This window comes from Salarias fasciatus, chromosome 10, assembly GCF_902148845.1.
Source record: "Salarias fasciatus chromosome 10, fSalaFa1.1, whole genome shotgun sequence".
NCBI lineage: Eukaryota > Metazoa > Chordata > Actinopteri > Blenniiformes > Blenniidae > Salarias > Salarias fasciatus.
Genome location: NC_043754.1, coordinates 24,992,839 through 25,017,168, shown reverse-complemented (window position 1 = coordinate 25,017,168; position 24,330 = coordinate 24,992,839). Strand labels below are relative to the sequence as shown.

The following is a 24,330-nucleotide window of genomic DNA, read 5'->3' as shown; positions in this document are numbered from 1 at the left end:
AAGGATTTTTTTAATGTCCTTTTCCTGAAGAAACTCTGTTTTGTTACTGAAACTTCGACCTTCTGAAACCCGATTACATCCAAGTCACTGGAGAGCCATCACTGAGATGACCTCTGACCTCTGACAGCCTGTGTCTCGGTCCAGCTCTCTTACCAGTGCTGTCAGAAAATTCTTTTTGTTGAATGTTAAAGAGTTAATAAATTCTTAAAAGCTAGGGTCGGCAATCTTGGAAAACTTAGCATGTAGCACAAATGTAGCATCTCCCAAGGCTCCGCCCAGCTCCTACCCCATTGGAGGAGCTCCTGTTGGGAGCGAACGCACTGGACGCGGAGGCGCCACGCGCACGGAGTTTGTGATCGCCTCCAATGTTATTAACCTTTCTGACTGCCGCACACAACGCGCATAGGAGCGCAGCGCGCCCGCTCCGCTTCCTTCTATTTTTCACGCGAGCCGCGAGCGCCTTGGCAACGCGCGCTCTGAACCAGGGCCAGTGCACGCCATTGAAATGTACGCGCAGGGGGCTGGTAGAACGTTAAAGGGATTTGATTGGTTCCTTAAAAGAATGCTCCGAAGATTTTGAACCCACACCCTATCCCTATCATTTACAAAGTGAGATAAGCTCATAAATACCTTTTTTGTGTCCGTTGGTCCAGTGCCTGGCTAACAGCTGTTAGCATCGTAGTTAGCTTAGCTCAACTACGGCAGGTGAAGAGGAAACAGAGCCAGACTGAGAAAGTGGACAAAATCCTCCTTCCAGTGGTCCAGGGAATGGCGAAGTAAATCCGAATGGTTATAAAACTTTTTAAAAGACGTGTTTTCTTTTCAATCCCTTAAAATAGCGTTTTGATACACACAAAACTGAACAAGCATAGTGCTCTGCGGAAGGATATACCAGGCGCACAGCGGCTGAGTCTATGGCTTCTACTGCTGTGCTCTGGTATATCCTTCCGCGGAGCACTGCGCATGCGCAGGTCTGTGTGGATCGAAAAATCATTTTAACGGATTGAAAAAAAAAATACGTCTTTTAAAATGCTTTATAACCATACGGATTTACTTCGCGTGCTAATACGCCGTGCCCTGGACCACTGGAAGGAGGATTTTGTCCACTTTCTCAGTCTGGCTCTGTCTCCTCTTCACCTGCCGTAGTTGAGCTAAGCTAACTACGATGCTAACAGCTGTTAGCCAGGCACTGGATGAACGGACACAAAAAGGTATTTATGAGCTTATCTCACTTTGTAAATGATCGGGATAGGGCGTGGGTCCAAAGTCTTCGGAGTATTCCTTTAAGAGCGGTCCGCGCCTTACGATTGGTCGGAGTTTTTACACTCCTGTGGCCGCTACAGTGGTCAGATTTTTTCTGCACTTTTTTCCGTCCACATAATGTATTGACTTCTCCCAGGGGGCAAGGAGCATTTCACTCAGTATGACTAAAATTGCTTTTGGACAACATCACCTACCCTAGCTTTAAGTGAACTGAAACTTGAGCATTTGATTCCCTTGAGACCAGATTAGAACAAAGCAGTGCAGTCAAATGATTCATGTTTAATCTGATTAATCTGTGTTTGCAGGTGAACGATGCTGTTTAGCGTCTTTCACTGGCTGGTTCTGTCAGGAAATGCAGAGCTGGAGACCTTTCAGGATGGATTAATTTGATATGAAACTTTGATAAATAGATCATTTTATTGGAAAACTTCCAGTCAGGATGCTAAAAAATGGATTTAAATCACATCAGTACCTGAAAGCCCACTTATGATTATATTCATAATTAAAATACAAATGTTTTGAGGTATTTGAGGCTGTCAGTTAATATCATTCATTCAGACATTTTTTTTTTCCATGGAGAAGAAATCAGAGACATATACCCAACATGATCCCAGAGTGAATTATTCTCTCAGCATTGACAAGAAACAAACAGCAGAATCATAATTTAACAGACAGCAGAGCTTTGGTCTTTCAGGCTGAAATCATTGGTATGATTACTGAGTTACAGCAGCAGTTTGTGCTTTTCCCCTTCAATCAACTTCAATCAATCCCTGAGCTGACTGAACACAGACAGCCTCCGACACGTCAGAGTGAGCCTGGTCCTGCTCCTCCAGCCCTCAGGAGCATTCGGCCGCGGTTCTTTCCCGTGATCACGACTGTCAGCATGAAGGAAAGTCTGGAGAGAACGTCAGAGTGCTTCTCCGCAACCGAACCCGCCGGAGAAAAGCAAACGCAGCAGCTTGGTGTTGATCGAAAGAGGCTTCCAGGCCACATTCAGTGCTTCAGCAGGAAACACACTGGCGTCTGGACTCCTGGACTCGCCGTTCTCACGGTGAAGGCACGTCGACGTGGAACCGGCAGCTGTTACTGGGTCTTCTGCTTCTGCGCCGCGGCGGCGCCCAGCCTCACGCCGCCCCTTCCAGACAGGAAGGGGATGATCTTCTCCAGGAGCAGGATGCAGCTCGCCAAGCCTGGGAAAACATGGCGGAACCCAGTGCTTGATAATAATCCACGTCGGCCTCGTCTACACCACAACGCCTCCAGTGAAAACACCTGACTGGTGGAGTTATCTTAAAAAAATACAAATGTTTCTGGGATGGCAGCAGTTTACACAGAAACGGACTATTTTTAACACACCCAGTCAGTAGGACATAGTTAATGCTCTTTTAATGTAAACACTGTACAGCAGCACAGCAGTACGCAGTAATGGTTCTACAATCATAAAAAAAAGGTCATGAATGAGTTTTTTTCAGTTTTATGCCAGTTTGCAAAGCATACGATTATGTAATGTGCATCTTTATTCTGACTGTAAAGTCTTGAAGCTTCAGCCCTCCCTCCCCCGGTGGCGGTGAGACTGGTCTTACCCAGCACGGGCCCCAGCCAGTACACCAAGCAGTACTCCAGGTAGGTGTGTCCGCTGCAGGGGAACTGCACGGAGAAGGCCAGCACCGGGTTGAAGACGGCGCCCGAAATGCCTCCATCTGCGGGGGGAGAGAGGGAAACGGAGTGAGGGAGCACGTGCGGCAGCTCGGCTGAAAACAGAGGATCACGAATCCATGAAGTCTGCAGCTCAGGGTCAGTCCGAAACACAGACTGAGACACTTTGACCTGCAGATCCGATATCACTGCGATAAGAGCAGGATCCAGAGGTCACCAGGGTCAGCGGGAGAGTCGGTCAGCTCCTGACCCTCCAGCTGACCTCTTTCTCCTCTGCCTCTGATTCTCTGAACTGTCTGACCCGGCAGATGTTCCGGATGCGGTCGGTGTCCTACCTGCGTACACCAGCGCGGTGATGACCGCGGAGAGGAAGTGCGGCCGCAGCTTCTTGTCCATCCTGTGGAGCTGCGTGACCGCGGCCTGGAGCGTGAAGGCGTACGCCATCTCCACGGCGGCGGCCTGCAGCACCGTGCCCCCCAGCGGGTCGGAGCACCGGAACCCGATCTTCCGGTGCCCCTCGTGGACGTCCGAGAGCCCCAGCGACCACACGGACGCGACGAAGTGCCGCGCGGCTATCGCGGCCGCGACCTGGCAGGCGACGACGGCGCCGGCCGCGCGCACGCCTCTGGCGCCGCGGCAGACGCTCTCCAGAACCCCGGCGGGGTTACAGGTCGCCTCGCGGAACGTCCACAGGTGCACGACCGTCACGGTGTAGGTGAGCGTGAGGCCGACCGACAGATCCAGCCCGGACGTCTCCCCCAGCAGCTTGAGCTCGTGCGTGCAGCAGCAGAGCTGGAAGGTGGACGCCGCCTCCAGCAGGTAGATCCAGCACGCGCCGGGGAAAAGACGCGCGGCCGCGCGGCGGATCGCCTCGCTGAGGAGCACCGCGACCCCCACCACGGCCAGGGAGACCCACAGGTCGCTCATCTCTGCCCCGGTGCTCCGCCGTGTGCCGCTCCACGTGACGGGGGTCAAGTCCAGAGCCAAAGTCCGGCTGGAAGCCAAAGTCCAAGCTGCTGGCGCGCCGGCGCGCGCTCTGGAAGCGGCGCCTTCACAGTGAGAGCGCGGCAGGACCGAGCAGATTACAGCCAGAGGGGGGGCTAATCCCCCTGACCCCGTTCAGCTCCGCGTGCCGGCAGATTCCTTCATGTTAGAATAAACAGAGAGCCTCCATGCGGACAGGCGCGAGGATGAGAGTGATCGCTTGATTTCAGCGCGCGAGAATGTTCCAAAGTTTAAATGTAGCGATTGTCAAAGACAAAAGCAGTTTGTGTTTGAAATGTAAACTCTGGAATGGATGTTTCAGTGTTATTATGGAGGAAAAACAGCGACCTGTCATTGCATCTTTATTTAAATTTTGTTTTACAACTGAGAACCTCGCTAGAGGAATAAATGAGCATTTTGAAATTTTGTGTAAGGTTTCCTCCAAACTTAAACCTTATGAGACATTGTCCTCCTGTTGGAAACTACACCGTTTGCTTTACTGCTTGTCATTAGTATTGGTGCTTAATAACTCTGAATGAATGCTTTCAAGGCCCAGTCTCCTCATGTTAACGCGTTTTATAACCAAATTGTAATTAGATGTCTCTTTCTATGTATCTGACACTTTGCATAAAGAGAAAAACATTTAGAAAAGGCAGCAGGTGGGAGGGAGGTTTCATTCTGTGTTCTATATTTGAGTTGATTTTTTTCTTTTTTGCAAAGAAAAGTTCTTTTTTATCCACAGTGGTGAACGTGTCTAACCTGGCTGGAGGTTTTCTCCCGCCCTGTCAACGTTTTATTGTGGTAGTCTGAAACGGAAGTGAGGTGAGGCTTCCTGCAGCTTGTTTTCCTGGGCAGGTCGCAGTCTGGGAGTGACTAAGCTCAGAGTCTCCGGGCAGGGCGGGAAGATTCCTGCAGAGGCAGTTGAGCAACATTCCCAGAAGCGACAGTTGACCCCCGCGGCCTGTCCTGCCCTGACAGGCTGCTCTCTCTTCTCCTCATCCGCTCTGACACGGATCCCACTGACACTCCCCACGTGCTCAGAGGTATTGATCCCAGACATACAGAAGACTGTCTGACATGTTTTCATGTCCGTGCACGAATCAAAGGACACTTCACTGACTGAGCCACTAACTTTGTTCTCATTCCAAAAGTGAAAGGTTCCAATAAAGGTGAGAGGTGGAGGATCAAAAGAACTGTTTCACACTTTCAACAAATCTTCCTGGATTTATGGAATCCAATCTAAAGACGAAAATATCTAATTGTGTTGGATTTACGGAACAAAACACATTTTGAATTAAAAAAAAAATGAAAAATTCAAATGAAGACTAGTCTGTGTTTAAAACTGGTTAAAGTCTTTTTCAGCCCTTCAGTCATTTTTATTTAATAATAAAAATATTATTTATGAAAATACTGAGAGTGAGGATGCACATAGCAGAGGAGGATCTGCAGGTGTTGGTGGTTCTCGGTGGTCTACAGGTGGTTCCTGGTGTTGCTGGTGGTCTACAGGTGGTTCTCGGTGGTCTACAGGTGGTTCTCGGTGGTCTACAGGTGGTTCTCGGTGTTGCTGGTGGTCTACAGGTGGTTCTCGGTGTTGCTGGTGGTCTACAGGTGGTCTGCAGCTCTTCAGAGGGACCTGTGGTGGCTCTGAAAAGAGCCGTTGCTGTTGGTTTCTGGTGGTTTTACTTCTTGCTGCTGGTCTTGGCCCTGGATCTCTTGGTGGGCGTGGCCTTCCGGCCAGCGCCGCTCTTCTTGGGTCTGACAGTCTTTCTGGGGGGTCTCCCAGTGCTGGTCCTCTTCTTGTTGGGCTTGTTCTTGGTGCTCCTCTTAGTGGACTTCTTAGGGGACGTCTTGGTGGTCTCCTTCTTCTTCCTGGTGGTCTCCTTCTTCTTCCTGGTGGTCTCCTTCTTCTTCCTGGTGGTCTCCGTCCTCTTCTTGACTGACGAGGGTCTCTTGGGCTTGCGGCTCCGGGGCTTCTTGGCTGAGAGCCGTTTCCTGGGCTTGGTGGTCTTTGAGGTCTTGGACTTCCCGTCCTGTTTGGCTTCGAGGGTCTTCTTGGCCAGCACGAAGGAGCCGCTGGCCCCCACCCCTCTGACCTGCTTCAGGACCCCCTTCCGCACCAGCCGGACCAGGGCCAGGTTGATGCGTGTGTTGAGGGCGCGGACGTCCACCCCCCTGCTGAGCAGGACCTTCTTGACGGCCTGGGTGGAGACCCCCCTGCGGCTCTGGCTGCTGCCCACCGCCTCCACGATCAGCTTGGAGAGGGGGGTCCGGGCCTTGCTGGGCCGGGGGCCCCTCTTCTTCTGGGCTTTGACCGGAGCTGCCGCTGCTGTCGCGTCTTCCGTCATGTCTCGTGCGATCGATGAGTCTGTCGGAACCTCCGCGCGCCGCGCGCAACTTATGACGCACATGAGAACCGTGGAGAGAGAAGCGGCCGCCCGCAGCGCGCCGCTCTTTGTGTTTTCTCTCACACGTTTTGCGTTCAAATCCCGCACGAAAGAAGCGCGTGCAGGGGCGCGTGCTGCGGGAGCGGAGAGGAGCGCCCCGGCCCTCCACCCCGGGCCCGTGTCCCTCCTCCGCCCCTCCCTCTCTGCTGCTCGGGGGGCTTCAAACCTCCCACTGCCGCGCTCACGCGGAGCCGCTCGCGGACTCTTCCACGCACGTTTGGCCTCGTGAACGCGACAAAAGAGGCGCGAATAAACGACGGAGCGCGTGTTCCGGTCAGCGGAGGAGTCCGGGGGCAGATGCAGAGCGGGCTGGTCCCTGCGGGGGGGCTGCGGGGGGGGAATGGAGGCAGTTGTGGGCGGAGGTAAACACAGAGCGGAGCGGGGCGGAAGACCGAGCCTCAGCTGATCCACAGCTCACCTGATCCGCTCCAGAGGGAACGATTCTACTGCAGCACGACAGAAAACTCCCTGTGAGCAGCAGAAGAGAAGACCTGCTGCTCCTGCCTGTTGATTCCATGAGATTCTCTCTTTCTGGGGCCTCAGGTGGGAATTTACAGCTGGTTTAGAGGAGAAGGAGGGTCATCCAGTAAAAGTCAAGACAGATTACTGTTGAATTTCAACACAATGTGCTATTTTTAACAATGTTATAGAATATATGCAATGAAAATAAGTTATAGGTATAAATATATGATGTTTTGACAATACATTAAAAAAACATAATCGGTATAGAGACGATATGAAACATATGAAACACAACATATGAGCAAGATCTTATATTAAGAATAAAATAAAATAAAATATTTGCAGAAATGTGAACACAATACAAAGAAAAATAGATGCAGAATAATAAATGTCAAGGTACAATTATGTTGTCATCAGCACTATAATGCAGCCTACTTATGTGCAACATTTTTCCTTATGTTGAACTTGTGTTGAATTCCTCTCGCATTCATTTGGTGATCAAAGAACCACATAATCATTCAGTCACAGCACCAGAGTGACTTGAGTTATTTATACTTTATCCCAACAAATTCTAAAGTTCAACTGGAAATCTCTGATTAAGTTGCCAAAATGACCCTGAAACATCTACAGGGAAGAAGCCAGATCACGAATAGCCAAATTATAACAATAAAATGTTCAGTGAACATCATTCCTATCAGCAAATAGTTACTGGGCACACATGGAAGTGACACATTGACAGGTAATAAGACACATCATTTCATTTAATGGCAAAACTCGTCAAGATAAGATCAAATGGCATCATAAACTATACCTGATGATTCAGGTTTATAGTCAGATAAACTAAACTGAATTACCATGATCATTCTGAAAACAACCGTCAGGCCTCAGTGTGTGGAGTTGAGGAGGTTGAATCAGTCTGACTGAATCGTGCTGTTATATTTTAAACATCCCGTACTTTTAATAAGATTGTCCACTTTCTTTTCTTTATCCACCAGGTGTCGCTGTTCACTACTCACCAAGCTGCCGCGAGGACTCAGACCATTTATTTCAATTCTCATCCATGAAGTAAGACCTAGAATTCTTATTGATTTTTTCTGAACGATTTACAGTCCAAATTTGTTCTTCCTGTAAATAAAAAAGACAATCAGAATCAATCAAAGTTTAACTGTACTGATCCTACAGGGTAGAAAATAAAAAGACATTTATGGCAGTGGGGATGCAGTTCATATTTCAGGGAATTTCGTCAAAAAGTTCCAGTGATAATCAAGTAATAACTTGTGCTGTGGAGATAATGTGTGAAGTAAACATTTAAAATAAAACTCTGCATCTTTGTATTCCACGGACAATATGAAGCTAATATCAATGATTAGATCAAAACGAAACCACAAAACCTTCTCCTCAGTAACGTTTTACGCGAGGTGAGGCTGCTCACTGATTGGTCAGGGTCACAGCTGGCGGGAGAATGTGGGCGGAGCGTCGACTCAGCTGAGCGATGATTGGTCCAGAGCAGAGCAGCGCGCCACAAAGCTGCTCCATCATTGGAGGAAACAGTAAAAATCCAAATTTTAAAGTCTGTCCATTTCTCAGTGTTATTTGCGGGAGAATGTGATGAAATGGGATTAATGTGTGCCTGATTGACAGCATAACATCGCAAGATGAGCACATAAAGACTAACGCTTGAACATCGACCACAAGGAAATTAACTGTGTGGTCATATTCAGACTCCTGAGCTGTCGAGATAAATGTAATCAGTTTGAAAACATCATATGCATACTGTAACAACAGTAATAGATTTGTTGACAATATTATTGACAGCGTAAAAAGGAAGGTGAGGCATAAATACATTTAAACAGCCTTAGAATACCTGCATAAAAAAAAATCTGTATTCAGGCTTCATTCAAACGATAAGTTGTGAAAAATTAATAATGTTAGATATATAGATACCACATAATTTTGATAACATTAATATTCAAAAGTGATTCAGACTTCAGGTTGTTTATTACAAGTTAATAAACCATACCTCCCTCGAATCCAACATCAGAAGCTTTCAATTCCTGATCTCTTTTGAATCTCATTTTACAGCTTATCTTCATAAACAAGTTTATTTTAAATTTATTATAGATTTTTTTCAAACTTCTGCTGCAAACCCCTGAATGTTAATGTTATTACAGTGTTAATAGTATTTTAAAGTGTTTATTGTGTATGTATTGTGTATGTGTGCGTATAGAATTGTGATAAATAAAATGTGTAATAATCTAATCTAATCTAATCTAATCTAATCTAATCTCATCTAATGGCTATTTAACCCTTTAAGAAAAATAAAAAACAGTACTTATTTCTATTACGGTTAAACACCAGAGTAATTTAAAAAAGATTATTAATTCTGGTAAGGATAGAATTTCCTAAAGACTCAGCGGGAGAACGAAACGAGCTGTGATTGGACGGTCGGACTTGCGACAGAGGCAGCCAATCAGCGAGCAGCTGTCACACAATAAATACAGGAAGCTGCATCCACTTCGTCATATTTCTCTTTCGATCAAAACGAAACAGAATAAACTTCAAAGATGTCTGGACGCGCTGGGGGAAAAGGTGCCGGAAAAGCCCGATCTAAGGCCAGGACTCGCTCCTCCCGGGCCGGGCTGCAGTTCCCGGTGGGCCGTGTTCACAGGCTGCTGAGGAAGGGCAACTACGGGGAGAGAGTGGGCGCCGGGGCTCCGGTGTACCTGGCGGCCGTGCTGGAGTACCTGACGGCGGAGGTCCTGGAGCTGGCCGGTAACGCCGCCCGGGACAACAAGAAGACCCGCATCATCCCCAGACATCTGCAGCTGGCGGTCCGCAACGACGAGGAGCTCAACAAGCTGCTGGGGGGAGTCACCATCGCTCAGGGCGGAGTGCTGCCCAACATCCAGTCCGTGCTGCTGCCCAAGAAGAACGAGAAGAAGTAAAGGCTGCCCGGACCGTCTGCTCACACAACGGCTCTTTTAAGAGCCACACACTCCCACATGGAGGGCAACCATCCTGCTGACAGCCATCAGTGTTATTACTGACACTGTCTGTCTCTGTAAGGAGGCGACTCACACTCCCAGTGAAAATTAACAGCCGTCGTTCATTAATCTCGAATCACTCATTCATTATTACCTTTTACTATTTTAACACATTCTGTTTATAACAATGCCTTATTACACTTTATTATGTGGCGCCAAACAACTTTGTTACTCTAACTGTGCATCTATGACGGTAAACTTAAATCCTTTCATTTCTCAAATTCATAAATACCTTAATTTGTTCATCATGTTTCCTTATGACTTAACTAAATAGTACATTTCATTATCTTTCTATATTCCCAACTACTAAAACAGTATTTCTGACTAAACACTGCTTGATTTATCTTTCATATTTTCTTGTATCTATAGTGAATTTTGTGCACTGCTGTAGAGAAAAATTCTGAACATGTTTTAATGCCAATATACATTTCTGAATCTCTTTTTTCACTTACAGGTTCACATTTTATATGAAGTCAATATCCCATATATAACTACAAAATACAATCTTTTAGCAATTTGACTCTTGGATTAATGACGTTTTGGTACTTACACCACTTTAAAATCAGCGGTTTATTTAATTAGCCCCCACAGTTAAACCCTGTTGAACAACTGGAAGGATAGTTGAATTTTGTCTTCTTCTAAGTGACTTAACGCGCCAACAGATGAACAGATTATCGTCATTCCTACAGCAGCGCCATTTTTGCTTTTCATAACTTCAGTTTCATGCGTCACCGAGTTCAAACTCGCTTTAACGAAAGTTCTTTTTCTCTCAAACTTATCTTACTGAGTCGAGATTTAAAAAAAAAAAACGTGTGGTCGTGCGCGCCAATATTCCGTTCCATAAAAACACTGAAACGTTTCTCCGAATTCCTGAAAATCAACATTTCACATCGCTTCCGTGTGAGTGTCACATTTCGAACATGTTGAAACCACTCAACGTGACAAGTTCACGAATCAGCCAATCAGAGAAGAGGAACAGCACAGCGATATTTGAATAAGCTGCTGTATAAATATAGCACACTGTTCCATGTTTGGAATCATAGATCTCAACATGCCAGATCAGCCGAAAGCCTCCAAGAAGGGCTCGAAGAAGTCCGTCCCGAAGCCGAAGGGCGGCAAGAAGAAGCGCCGCGCCAGGAGGCAGACGTACGGCCTGTACGTGTACAAGGTGCTGAAGCAGGTGCACCCGGACACCGGCATCTCGTCCAAGGCCATGAGCGTCATGAACTCCTTCGTCAACGACATCTTCGAGCGCATCGCCTCGGAGGCGTCCCGCCTGGCGCACTACAACAAGCGCTGCACCATCTCCTCCAGGGAGATCCAGACCGCCGTGCGCCTGCTGCTGCCCGGGGAGCTGGCCAAGCACGCCGTGTCCGAGGGCACCAAGGCCGTCACCAAGTACACCAGCTCCAAGTGAGGAGCCCCCCCCCCCCCCCCCCGCAACCAAAGGCCCTTTTCAGGGCCACTCACTGCTCACGAGGGCGCAACTCCCAAAGCTCACGCACTACATCTACATGTCTATTTTTGTTTAGATTTTAACAATGTCATTAACCAGGCTCAAGACTGTTGCTGTTTATTTTCCTCTTTATCTGTAACAAGTGGTAGTGAACGTGCTTGCGCAAAGAGACTGTTCATAATCAAGTCGTTCCACTGCTCTCGAGTTGAGACGATTCCTCCTTGTACACACAACTCTTCTGGATTTCTAAACACACACTTCTACATACCGGTATCTGCACAGCCCATCGCAGTGTTATAACACCTAAATATCCAACACAACTGGAAACTTTCTGCCTACATTTATATTTGAAAATAGTAATAATATTGATAATACATTTCATAGTAGTTGTAAATTTTTGAACATTTTTTTCAACATACAGATAAGAGTAGATGACAGGAAAATATACATTTTAGGGCTGTCAGAGTTAAATCGCATTAATTGTGATTAATCAATGTTGGGATGACTAATGTTTAATTTTTTAATCGTGACTAATCACATAATTAGGATTTCGTCTTTTTTCGGTTTGAAAACTGTACTTCTAACAGAGAAATTGCATTAAGTTCGTCTACATGGCACTTTATGTTGAAAGGAAATCCAACATGGTGAAAAAAGAAATACTTTGATTCCATAAATACGCTCTTGTCAGAGATCAGTGGCTGCAGGAAGTCGCTCTGATGAGCCTTCGACAATGACTAAATTCAGCTTTTGGACTGATGAATGTTTTACATTATGGGCTGAAAACTGCCTTCATATGCAGAACATCATTTTTAAAATGCAATTCAAAAGGTAATTAATAGTGATTAACTGTGGAAAAATGTGATTAATTATGATTTAAAAAAATAATCTTTCGACAGCCCTAACATAGCCTATATAAAAAAAAACAGCATGAGATTGCATGAATAATAAAAAGTGGCCTTCAGATTGCATTTAAATAATGAGCTATGAATAAATAATGTTCGATATAAATATGTTGTTGAATTGTGATCATTTTATCAACAGCAAATATTATTTATTGCATTGAATTAAAAAAAAAATCGTGTTTCATTAAAGCTTATGAGAAGTTCAACGTCAGTTGAGCGGGAGCGCGAGAAGAGCTCTGATTGGACGGTCGGATTTGCGATAGAGCCAGCCAATTAGCGAGCAGCTGTCGTACAATAAATACAGGAAGCAACTCTCAGGTTCATTCAAGCAATATTTCTTCTATTCGCATAAATCAAAGAAACTATAACTCTTGAAAATGTCTGGACGCGGTGGCGGAAAAGGTGCCGGAAAGGTCCGTGCAAAGTCGAAGAGCCGCTCCTCCCGGGCCGGGCTGCAGTTCCCGGTGGGCCGTGTTCACAGGCTGCTGAGGAAGGGCAACTACGGGGAGAGAGTGGGCGCCGGGGCTCCGGTGTACCTGGCGGCCGTGCTGGAGTACCTGACGGCGGAGGTCCTGGAGCTGGCCGGTAACGCCGCCCGGGACAACAAGAAGACCCGCATCATCCCCAGACACCTGCAGCTGGCGGTCCGCAACGACGAGGAGCTCAACAAGCTGCTGGGGGGAGTCACCATCGCTCAGGGCGGAGTGCTGCCCAACATCCAGGCCGTGCTGCTGCCCAAGAAGACCGAGAAGAAGTAAAGGCTGCCCGGATCCTCTGCTCACACAACGGCTCTTTTAAGAGCCACACACTCCCACATGGAGGACAAACATCCTGCTGACAGCCATCAGTGTTATTACTGACACTTTCTGTCTCTGTAAGGAGGCGACTCGGACTCCCAGTGAAAATTAACAGCCATCGTTCATTAATCTCGAATCACTCATTCATTATTCATTACTTTTACTATCTTAACACATATTCTGTTTATAAAAATGCCTTACTACACGCCTTCATGTGGTGACAATCGACTTTTTGTGATTCAGTAATTTAAACTATCTGTCACAGACGCACAATCTTAATCCTAAAATCAAATGTCAAATTCATAAACATCTTAATTTGTTCACCATGTTTTCTTATGATTTAGATCTAAAAGGTACATCAGAATATCTTTTTATATTCCCAACAGCTAACAGTACCTAAACACTTTTTTTTTAATTTCTCATTTATATATTGTTATATATAACGAATTTTGTGCACTGCTGTTGACAAAAGTTCAGAAAATAATGTTTGAACGCAAATATAAATTTTTGAATCTGTTTTTACTTACAGGTTCACGTTTTATACGAAGTTAATATCCCATATATAACGACAAAATACATTCTTTTCGCAATTTGACTCTTGGATTAATGACGTTTTGGTACTTACACCACTTTTAAATCAGCGTTTTATTTAATTAGTCCCCACAGTTAAACCCTGTTGAACAACTGGAAGGATAGTTGAATTTTATCTTCTTCTAAGTGACTTAACGCGCCAACAGATGAACAGATTATCGTCATTCCAACAGCAGCGCCATTTTTGCTTTTCATAACTTCAGTTTCATGCGTCACCGAGTTCAAACTCGCTTTAACGAAAGTTCTTTTTCTCTCAAACTTATCTTACTGAGTCGAGATTTAAAAAAAAACGTGTGGTCGTGCGCGCCAATATTCCGTTCCATAAAAACACTGAAACGTTTCTCCGAATTCCTGAAAATCAACATTTCACATCGCTTCCGTGTGTCACATTTCGAACATGTTGAAACCACTCAACGTGACAAGTTCACGAATCAGCCAATCAGAGAAGAGCAACAGCACAGCGATATTTGAATAAGCTGCTGTATAAATAGAGCACACTGTTCCGTGTTTGGAATCATAGATCTCAACATGCCAGATCAGCCGAAAGCCTCCAAGAAGGGCTCGAAGAAGTCCGTCCCGAAGCCGAAGGGCGGCAAGAAGAAGCGCCGCGCCAGGAGGCAGACGTACGGCCTGTACGTGTACAAGGTGCTGAAGCAGGTGCACCCGGACACCGGCATCTCGTCCAAGGCCATGAGCGTCATGAACTCCTTCGTCAACGACATCTTCGAGCGCATCGCCTCGGAGGCGTCCCGCCTGGCGCACTACAACAAGCGCTGCACCATCTCCTCCAGGGAGATCCAGACCGCCGTGCGCCTGCTGCTGCCCGGGGAGCTGGCCAAGCACGCCGTGTCCGAGGGCACCAAGGCCGTCACCAAGTACACCAGCTCCAAGTGAGGAGCCCCCCCCCCCAACCAAAGGCCCTTTTCAGGGCCACTCACTGCTCACGAGGGCGCAACTTCCAAAGCTCACGCACACACATATAGATATTTATTTTCAGTCACCAGGCTGATAACGTCGATTCATTGCTCAGCCGCAGTGAAATGCCACATGATTTATACCATTTCATACTGTAGTTCTCATTAAATCCGTGTTTGCGCCCCTTACGGTGATGATACTCATTTCCTGGAGACACACTGCTGCAGGTGCGCGTGCTCCGTTGAACGTCGGGCCGCAGGCTGCAGCAGAGCAGTACGTGTTCTTTCAGTGTCACTGAAGCTGATCCGGAACGGGACCAGACCAGGGCCAGGCGCACAGTCCCAGTCCGGCTCGGGTCCAGACAGCGCTTCAGTTCCCTACAGAAGTTTAGACTCGGAGAAGAAGTCCCACACAGATCCGGTTTATTTTCAGAAAAAGCGTTCAGTATTGAAACCAATTCCAAGAAAAGCACTGCAACGTAAGAAAATACTTTCTTAATCTTCATTTTGCACAAAGTGCAGTTACCGCTTATGGCCACAAGGTGCCGCCTTTATTGCACTTTTTTTTATTCATTTCTGATATTATGTGAATGTTGATTTCAAATTAAAGTACATGAAGCAGTGACAGTGTTCTTTCTGAACCAGATCCTCGTCATTCTGGAAGACTTGACCTAATCTTGAGTACTGAATTTAAAGAGAAACAGTTTTTGTCCTTATGGAAAGTGCCTTTTCCTCTGACGGCTACAAGGTGCCCTCCCTTAACGCACTTTTTTTTTGTACTTCTGGCACAATTTGTATCAAACATGTCAATCATACACCAATAATCATGGACGTAATTGTTGCGGGGTACACTGTGGACATATTCCCCGCACTTCTCGTGTCAGTCCCCTCCGTCCCGGCACTTTTCTTCAGCCGTTACAGTCACATAATCCATTATTAACAAGCAGTGGGTTTTTTTTCCGAGCTGTCATTAAACGCATCATGAGCGCCCAGTTGTGGATGGATGGAGGAGCTGCTGGAAGCAAGTCTGCAGCTTTCCCCCCAAACAAACCGTTTCAGCTAAATGATGACTAGTTAATACAGGTCAATATGTCAAGAGAGTTAATCAGAAAAGGAATGTTGTTCCCAACGTTACTTCCCTTCCTTTCATGTTACCAGTCCTCTTTCATTTCTGTGCAGAACTTGTGCTCAATAAAACTTTCCACATGGGACACAGACCAGAGGACACAGACCAGAAGAGACAGACTGCTCATTTACATTGGTCTTGACCCACAAACATTAAAGGTGCATTAAGGAGTTTTTCAACTTTAGAAATACTTATTTTCCACCATAAATATGTTACAAGTATTCAATGATGTGTACAATGTGCCCTGATATATTAACTGCAAGTACCTCTAACAGCGCTAAATTGTCACTTGAAAGTTGCAGTGCCGGTCCGGCACCAGAATTTTTTGGGGGAGAATTAGAAATGATGTGATGCTGCTCCCACTGACCTGGTTTCCTTAAGTTTCGTTTTGTCCGCCATTACTCCGCCAGATGCTTAACGGGCAACAACTGAGCAGTACTGAGGATGGATCTTCCAGAAAGTAAGAAAAGACTGGCTTCTAGCACTGTCACAATTCCAGCACAGACCCCACCAGGCAAAAGAAACTTAAATTTTACAGGAGCGCTACTTAAAGAACAAGGAAGGAGCCCCCCTCTTCCATGCATGGCATGAGTGTTTCACTAAGCTGCATTACGCCCAAGGCCTGCAGGGGGCGCTGTTTCGCATAAAACGTGCAAACTCCTTCAGGCACCTTTAACATCATAGTTATTTAACTATGACCGACAACAAAATGACTTTGTTTTTGCAATATAACTTATTTTATTTGAGTTATATTATTATTGCTTCTGCTGAGTTCTAAATGAAATCTGGAACTGATGTTGTGACTTGCTAATGATTGGCTTTTCCCAATCCGCTCCTCCGGCCTCCCCATCCTGCAGGTTTTATATGTTTCCTTCTGACTTCAATGACCTGCAGGTTATCAAGCTCTGCAAAAGGAGCTGGAGCACTGGAGGCCTGAGGACCGAACTGGGATAAGCAAAAGCAAAAACTGACATGAATGTTTAAAGATGTAGTTTATATTGACACATTTTAGTTAGTTTATTTTTCCAGATAGTATTTGATTACTGCATTATTTGTGTTCTAAAAAGCAGCAGGTACAGTTCATGATGCTATTGTACTTCACCTTGATTAGTTTTGCCATTTAATAATTTCCAGTGAAACTTTAGAATAATAAAGAACTGAAGTCACTCTGCTGGTGCAGTGACTGAATAATTATGTGGTTCCTTCTTCACCAAAGACACGTTTAGTTAGATGGGCGAGGATGATAAATCACTCAGTAGACCTGTGAAAAATGTGTCCCCCTCACTTCTGAGAGGATGGTTACACCCTTTATATTCCAGCTGATTTTATGTTGAAAGCATAAATATTTACTGAAACAGGGTATTTTATTGCAAAAACGTTTATTTATTTATTTATTTATTTATTTATTTATTTATTTATTTATTTATTTATTTATTTATCACCAGTAACGACCATCCTCCAGTCTGAACATCTGCTTGTAACTTTTCTGGATCATGTAAACTCTGGATAACGGTTCCTCTCTGATTCACTTCTTGTTTTATTTCTTAATATTTCTGATCATTCTCCTATATTTTAGCTTCTCATCACAGCCTGCTCAGATGTCCAACTTTCACTTTTGGACTCAGAGTCACTTTATTGAACCAACTGAAAGATCAGACCAGATTCCTGGGTTTACCCATAATGCCGCTCATTTCTCTTATAGATGAATTTTGGACAGTTTCTCATTAGATCTTCATCGAACTGTCATTCAACATAAGAGTAAAATGTTGCACATTTTTAGGTTACATCGTGTTTATAGTGCTGATGACAACATAATTAAACATTGAAATTTATTATTCTGCATTTATTTTGTATTGTGTTCACATTTCTGTAAACATTTTATTTTATTTTATTTTATTTTATTTTATTTTATTTTATTTTATTTTATTCTTAATACAAGATCTTGCTTGTGTTGTGTTTCATATCATTGATTTGTCTATACTGATGTTTTTTTAATGTATTGTCAATAAATCCTACTTAAGTTATTTTTATTCTGTATTTTTTAACATTGTGAATTAAAAACAGCACATTGTGTTGAAAATCAACAGTAATCTGTCTTGACTTTTACTCTTTCTGGATGACCCTCCTTCTCCTCTAAACCAGCTGTAAATTCCCACCTGAGGCCCCAGAAAGAGAGAATCTCATGTAATCAACAGGCAGGAGCAGCAGGTCTTCTCTTCTGCTGCTCACAGGGAGTTTTCTGTCGTGCTGCAGTAGAATCGTTCCCTCTGGAGCGGATCAGGTGAGCTGCAGCTGAGGCTCGGTCTTCCGCCCCGCTCCGCTCTGTGTTTACCTCCGCCCACAACTGCCCCCATTCCCCCCCCGCAGCCCCCCCGCAGGGACCAGCCCGCTCTGCATCTGTCCCCGGACTCCTCCGCTGACCGGAACACGCGCTCCGTCGTTTATTCGCGCCTCTTTTGTCGCGTTCACGAGGCCAAACGTGCGTGGAAGAGTCCGCGAGCGGCTCCGCGTGAGCGCGGCAGTGGGCGGTTTGAAGCCCCCCGAGCAGCAGAGAGGGAGGGGCGGAGGAGGGACACGGGCCCGGGGTGGAGGGCCGGGGCGCTCCTCTCCGCTCCCGCAGCACGCGCGCCTGCACGCGCTTCTTTCGTGCGGGATTTCAACGCAAAACGTGTGAGAGAAAACACAAAGAGCGGCGCGCTGCGGGCGGCCGCTTCTCTCTCCACGGTTCTCATGTGCGTCATAAGTTGCGCGCGGCGCGCGGAGGTTCCGACAGACTCATCGATCGCACGAGACATGACGGAAGACGCGACAGCAGCTGCAGCTCCGGTCAAAGCCCAGAAGAAGAGGGGCCCCCGGGCCAGCAAGGCCCGGACCCCCCTCTCCAAGCTGATCGTGGAGGCGGTGGGCAGCAGCCAGAGCCGCAGGGGGGTCTCCACCCAGGCCGTCAAGAAGGTCCTGCTCAGCAGGGGGGTGGACGTCCGCGCCCTCAACACACGCATCAACCTGGCCCTGGTCCGGCTGGTGCGGAAGGGGGTCCTGAAGCAGGTCAGAGGGGTGGGGGCCAGCGGCTCCTTCGTGCTGGCCAAGAAGACCCTCGAAGCCAAACAGGACGGGAAGTCCAAGACCTCAAAGACCACCAAGCCCAGGAAACGGCTCTCAGCCAAGAAGCCCCGGAGCCGCAAGCCCAAGAGACCCTCGTCAGTCAAGAAGAGGACGGAGACCACCAGGAAGAAGAAGGAGACCACCAGGAAGAAGAAGGAGACCACCAGGAAGAAGAAGGAGACCACCAAGACGTCCCCTAAGAAGTCCACTAAGAGGAGCACCAAGAACAAGCCCAGCAAGAAGAGGACCAGCACTGGGAAACCCCCCAGAAAGACCGTCAGACCCAAGAAGAGCGGCGCTGGCCGGAAGGCCACGCCCACCAAGAGATCCAGGGCCAAGACCAGCAGCAAGAAGTAAAACCACCAGAAACCAACAGCAACGGCTCTTTTCAGAGCCACCACAGGTCCCTCTGAAGAGCTGCAGACCACCTGTAGACCACCGAGAACCACCTGTAGACCACCGAGAACCACCTGTAGACCACCGAGAACCACCTGTAGACCACCAGCAACACCAAGAACCCCCTGTAGACCACCAAAAACACCGGGATCCACCTGTAGCCTGACAACCACCAACATCTGATAACGTTCCACTGGAAGATTTCAGGTGAGAGCTGTTATTGTGTTCCACATTTTTAATGCTTTCTCTTCAGTGCAGCAGAAGAATTAAATTATGTAAATCAATAGTAATGTGTAATGTGTAGAAATGTGTACATAGTTAAAAGAGCAGGTTTTCTGTCTGTCCTCGATCAGCAAAGCTATTTGTTTTAACTTTGTGGAATATTTTCATGAATCTTGTTTTTCTACTTTTTGTGAATTTGTAAAAAACTTTTATAAAAGAATACAAAAAAATTTAAATTTCAAAAGCTTTCCCTCCAATGGCGGAGCAGCTATATGGCGCGCTGCTCCGATATGGACCAATCAGAGCTCAGCTCGGTCGACGCTCCGCCCACATTCTCCCGCCAGGTGTGACTTTGACCAATGAGTGAGCAGCCGCACCTGCTTGGGAGAGGTTCCTCAGAAGAAAACTGCTTTTCAGCTGCTTTTTCGGTAAAATGGCGCAAAGACGCCTAATTTCCTGTTAAATTTGGACTCTTCTTTTTTTTTTTTAACTGTTTTTAGAGACTAAAGTTCTCTACATGCAGCATATTAATCCTGCAGAAGAAGAAGAAGTTTGTGTCACACTTGATCTGCAGTGAAGGTGAAAACCTCGGTTTTTCTGAACATGTATATTTGGAATAAATGTTGACGTTGATTTTCATTAAATGTCCTGGAAACATCTGGAAATGCAGCTCTGCTGTGATTTGTGTCTTTATATTATTATATTATCCTGTGAATGATCAATAAAAAAATTTATTATTCGTCCATCTTTTCTAACCACAAAAGCCAGTTCTATTATGAAAAAAAGCATGTGTTTTTTGGGACAGGGGGACAAGTAAAAAAAACGCATGTAGTTAACTATTACTTATATCTTACCTATTGTTATTCATTCTATTTTGCACAAAGTAATAATTAAGGCATGGTAATTAAGGTAAGGCATGTAAGTAATAATTAAAATGCAATTGGATTTAATGGGGTTTACTCAGAAAAGACCAGGAAGTCACCTAATCATTTAAGGCCAGACTTCTTTTTCATTATTGCTTCAAAATAAATGTGGAATATAGTTCAAACCATAAATTAAATGATGAAAGAATACAACACAAAAATCCCTCAAGATCAAATCAAATAGTTCAGGGTCAGTTCAAAATATTTCTCCATGAAATTAAGATTTCCAGTTCAAAACAAGCACTTCCATTCAATCTAATGTGTAAAAGTTCAGCCAGTTTCTGAATCAGTTTGACAAGAAAAAAGGGAAAATAGATGAAAAGGGTTTGATGCCGATTCCATTCATCTGATGAATTCAGGGAGATCCAGGAAACTTCTCAACTTGCATATGAATAGACTGAGAAAGAACCGACAGGGAAATTACTGAGAAGTTAAAATATTAATTTTGAGATCGTCTGAGACTAACTCACAGTTTGTTAATTCTGAAAAGGTCCAAGCAAACTGGAGAACAAAGACTAACAATGAGTGGATCAGATTAGATAAGCAGATAAGATCAGAATAAGCATGTACTGACTGTCCCATGTGGAGAAATTTAGTGTTGCAAGCAGCGGTATTTGGCACAGCACACACACACACACACACACACACACACACACACACACACACACACACACACACACACACACACACACACACACACACAGTAAAAACAAAGAAATAAAAAAGGACTGTGCAAATTGTAAAAAGAACCACATAAAAAAATTTAATAAAATAATGTACTATGCGCGCGCGCGCACACACACACACACACACACACACACACACACACACACTACATATATATACTTACAAAGACGTTACAAATATGTTATACAAATGTTATTTCCACTCATAAAAGGACACCAGTACTGGTAATAAGTATTTAATATATCAACAATTTAATATTTGACTACATCAGTTTTAGCATAAAACCACAGCACGTTTCTGTAATTTCACACCCTGTTGTAATTATTTGTCATAAACTTTACTCAGGAACATGAATTTAAAGTGATCTGGCTCCAAGTTAATGCCATGCCAGAAAAAGTAAACATTCATTAAAGTGTAGAAGACATTCAGTAAGAAGTTTCTGCCTTATTAATGACAATAATGTAACAAACGTAGATGTAGTGCGTGAGCTTTGGGAGTTGCGCCCTCGTGAGCAGTGAGTGGCCCTGAAAAGGGCCTTTGGTTGCGGGGGGCTCCTCACTTGGAGCTGGTGTACTTGGTGACGGCCTTGGTGCCCTCGGACACGGCGTGCTTGGCCAGCTCCCCGGGCAGCAGCAGGCGCACGGCGGTCTGGATCTCCCTGGAGGAGATGGTGCAGCGCTTGTTGTAGTGCGCCAGGCGGGACGCCTCCGAGGCGATGCGCTCGAAGATGTCGTTGACGAAGGAGTTCATGACGCTCATGGCCTTGGACGAGATGCCGGTGTCCGGGTGCACCTGCTTCAGCACCTTGTACACGTACAGGCCGTACGTCTGCCTCCTGGCGCGACGCTTCTTCTTGCCGCCCTTCGGCTTCGGGACGGACTTCTTCGAGCCCTTCTTGGAGGCTTTCGGCGTGTCTGGCATCTCTGCGATGATCGATCGTAAACCGATTTATTCCTCTCTAGAAGCCGAGCCGCAGTATTTATGAACGAATTTATGTAAATTTTTCTGTGCTGTTGCCCTTCTCTGATTGGCTGATATCTGCGGGTCAAGTTGGGCATGCGCAGTGCTTCGGTAACTGTCAAACTGAGCTGCTGGAACATGTTTGACACCGATGCGGAAGTAATATTGAAAAAACCTCAAACAAGAAGAAGCGCGTTGGCTTTTGACGAGCTCAGAGAAACCTTTCAGTGTACCCGTTTCACGACTTCAGCGATAAACGATTGAGTTTTATTTTTTTAAATGAAGCTTTAACTGAAGGCAACTTGAGCTGAGCGAGTGAAAAGTTGGTTTATGAAACTGAGGTCGGGTGGAGTCAAAATGGCGCCAACTGATAGTGTTACTTAAGTTTCAACTTGTGAAAACAGGGAAGTAATTTGCACCGACAGCGTTTAGAAATGCTGGCGTACCCGTAGGGATTTTACACCATGGAATAACTCAAGAAGGAGAATATTCACAACGCGAAGGTCACTTTAACCTTGTTCTTCTTGATCCTACTGTCAACATCAGCGATTAAATAGACGTGTTTGAATTAACACATTACTAAAGGTTAAGTGGGAAGCAATTGGGATACCTTGTGTTACAAGTGTAACTTCCGGAGTGTCAATGTGCTTATTTCACGCTTCAAATGAGGTTTTGTGTATGTTCATCTCATCACGGACACGGTACTCTGATGGTTGCCCTCCATGTGGGAGTGTGTGGCTCTTAAAAGAGCCGTTGTGTGAGCAGACGGTCCGGGCAGCCTTTACTTCTTCTCGTTCTTCTTGGGCAGCAGCACGGACTGGATGTTGGGCAGCACTCCGCCCTGAGCGATGGTGACTCCCCCCAGCAGCTTGTTGAGCTCCTCGTCGTTGCGGACCGCCAGCTGCAGGTGTCTGGGGATGATGCGGGTCTTCTTGTTGTCCCGGGCGGCGTTACCGGCCAGCTCCAGGATCTCAGCGGTCAGGTACTCCAGCACGGCCGCCAGGTACACCGGAGCCCCGGCGCCCACTCTCTCCCCGTAGTTGCCCTTCCTCAGCAGCCTGTGAACACGGCCCACCGGGAACTGCAGCCCGGCCCGGGAGGAGCGAGTCCTGGCCTTAGATCGCGCTTTTCCGGCACCTTTTCCGCCACCGCCGCGTCCTGACATCTTTGAAGTTGATTCTATTTCGAATTGAACGAAAGAGAAATATGTTGAAGCTGAGGCCGCGTCCTGTATTTATTGTGTGTCAACTGCTCGCTGATTGGCTACCTATGTCGCGAGTCCGATCGTCCAATCGGAGCTCTTCTCACTTCCTCAACATTTTCTTCCGTGTTGTAGTGTACGTAAACCCGGTCATGAATGCAAGTAAGTGTAGTTTATAATAATTTCTGAAAGTCTAAGACATTTTGTTATGATTTGCTTTTAATTTTAACTAATTATTCTAACAACCAAGCAGATCTTCCTGTTATTTACTCATTATTGCGACTTTGGATATAATTATATATCATTACAGCCTGTGTCAACTTTACTGTTTGTAAAATGCACATATACTGAACAAATGTGTAATATTTGATGCCTACACATTTTTTTTATTACTACCCCTGGTTGGGTACCAGTTATCAATTATAACCACTAGATGGCACTGTTTCCATCTCTTTGTGACTTTGGGTTCTGATGAACCATGGATTTAACCAGAAAATTACCCCCAATATCAATGAGAAGCTAACTGTGGGCTCAAATCTGCAGTACTTTTAATACTTCATATCTATCTGGGTTTTCTAATGCTGTTTTTAAAAGTATTTTTTCATATCATTGTCCTTTTTGTTTCCATACTGCCATTAACATTTTTTATAATTCTATGACTTTTATGTTATAAACAACATGATGAAAGAAGTTACTTGTGGAATGATTATAAATGTATTATCTAATATTTTTCTCTTAAGTCTTAATATTTCAAAAATTATATGTATCCAGATATATAGATATATTAGACATCCAGTATTTTGTGAGCTGCTGAAGATAAAATTCACAAGTATTATTTGAAAAAGGAGGACTGTTTCTGAACAGTTGTTAAAATTAGTATGACACATATCTTAAGCTTATCTTGGATCACAGAAATGTTTGCTGTTTGTATCAGACCAAACCAGGTGAAAATGTGTTGTAAATTCAACAGTAAAGGTCTCCTTTATTAGAAAAGAAGCATGTCCTCATCCAATATGGCCACCAGGCTAATCCATCAAAGAGTCTTTACTGTATTTATGTTTCTATTTATGTCTATAATTGCACTTATGCTTGTCTGTTTGTACTTTTATATGTTTATGTTTAAAGTTAATTATCAGATGCACCATTCAACACAGGAGAAACACGAAGGCTGTTTGATCGTGTTTAATTCATTTAAATAAT

The 24,330-nt window shown here is 45.4% G+C and overlaps 7 protein-coding genes across 7 annotated transcripts; 4 read left to right on the top strand and 3 right to left on the bottom strand.

Annotated features, from left to right (window-relative positions):
• Positions 1 to 1,709: 1,709 nt before the first annotated feature.
• Positions 1,710 to 4,823, bottom strand: LOC115395878 (aquaporin-11-like). The gene is made up of 3 exons (XM_030101551.1): positions 3,255 to 4,823; positions 2,847 to 2,963; positions 1,710 to 2,453 (listed from the first exon to the last, which is right to left on the bottom strand). Exons 1-3 carry the CDS (start codon positions 3,844 to 3,846, stop codon positions 2,347 to 2,349), a joined length of 816 nt encoding a protein of 271 aa, XP_029957411.1. The 5' UTR covers positions 3,847 to 4,823; the 3' UTR covers positions 1,710 to 2,346.
• A 288-nt stretch (positions 4,824 to 5,111) lies between these two features.
• On the bottom strand, positions 5,112 to 23,117 carry LOC115395879 (histone H2A-like). Its single transcript, XM_030101552.1, has 2 exons — positions 22,715 to 23,117; positions 5,112 to 5,721 (listed from the first exon to the last, which is right to left on the bottom strand). Exons 1-2 carry the CDS (start codon positions 23,092 to 23,094, stop codon positions 5,583 to 5,585), a joined length of 519 nt encoding a protein of 172 aa, XP_029957412.1. The 5' UTR covers positions 23,095 to 23,117; the 3' UTR covers positions 5,112 to 5,582.
• LOC115395882 (histone H2A-like) lies at positions 9,341 to 10,096 on the top strand. Its single transcript, XM_030101555.1, has one exon. The coding sequence runs from the start codon at positions 9,374 to 9,376 to the stop codon at positions 9,752 to 9,754; it is 381 nt and encodes a 126-aa protein (XP_029957415.1). The 5' UTR covers positions 9,341 to 9,373; the 3' UTR covers positions 9,755 to 10,096.
• On the top strand, positions 10,866 to 11,300 carry LOC115395881 (late histone H2B.L4-like). Its single transcript, XM_030101554.1, has one exon. It carries the CDS (start codon positions 10,881 to 10,883, stop codon positions 11,268 to 11,270), a length of 390 nt encoding a protein of 129 aa, XP_029957414.1. The 5' UTR covers positions 10,866 to 10,880; the 3' UTR covers positions 11,271 to 11,300.
• LOC115395880 (histone H2A-like) lies at positions 12,553 to 20,010 on the top strand. Its single transcript, XM_030101553.1, has 2 exons — positions 12,553 to 12,965; positions 18,960 to 20,010. Exons 1-2 carry the CDS (start codon positions 12,589 to 12,591, stop codon positions 19,096 to 19,098), a joined length of 516 nt encoding a protein of 171 aa, XP_029957413.1. The 5' UTR covers positions 12,553 to 12,588; the 3' UTR covers positions 19,099 to 20,010.
• Positions 13,975 to 14,524, top strand: LOC115395884 (late histone H2B.L4-like). The gene has a single exon (XM_030101558.1). The coding sequence runs from the start codon at positions 14,128 to 14,130 to the stop codon at positions 14,491 to 14,493; it is 366 nt and encodes a 121-aa protein (XP_029957418.1). The 5' UTR covers positions 13,975 to 14,127; the 3' UTR covers positions 14,494 to 14,524.
• LOC115395883 (late histone H2B.L4-like) lies at positions 21,125 to 22,708 on the bottom strand. Its single transcript, XM_030101556.1, has one exon. It carries the CDS (start codon positions 21,888 to 21,890, stop codon positions 21,525 to 21,527), a length of 366 nt encoding a protein of 121 aa, XP_029957416.1. The 5' UTR covers positions 21,891 to 22,708; the 3' UTR covers positions 21,125 to 21,524.
• Positions 23,118 to 24,330: the final 1,213 nt, after the last annotated feature.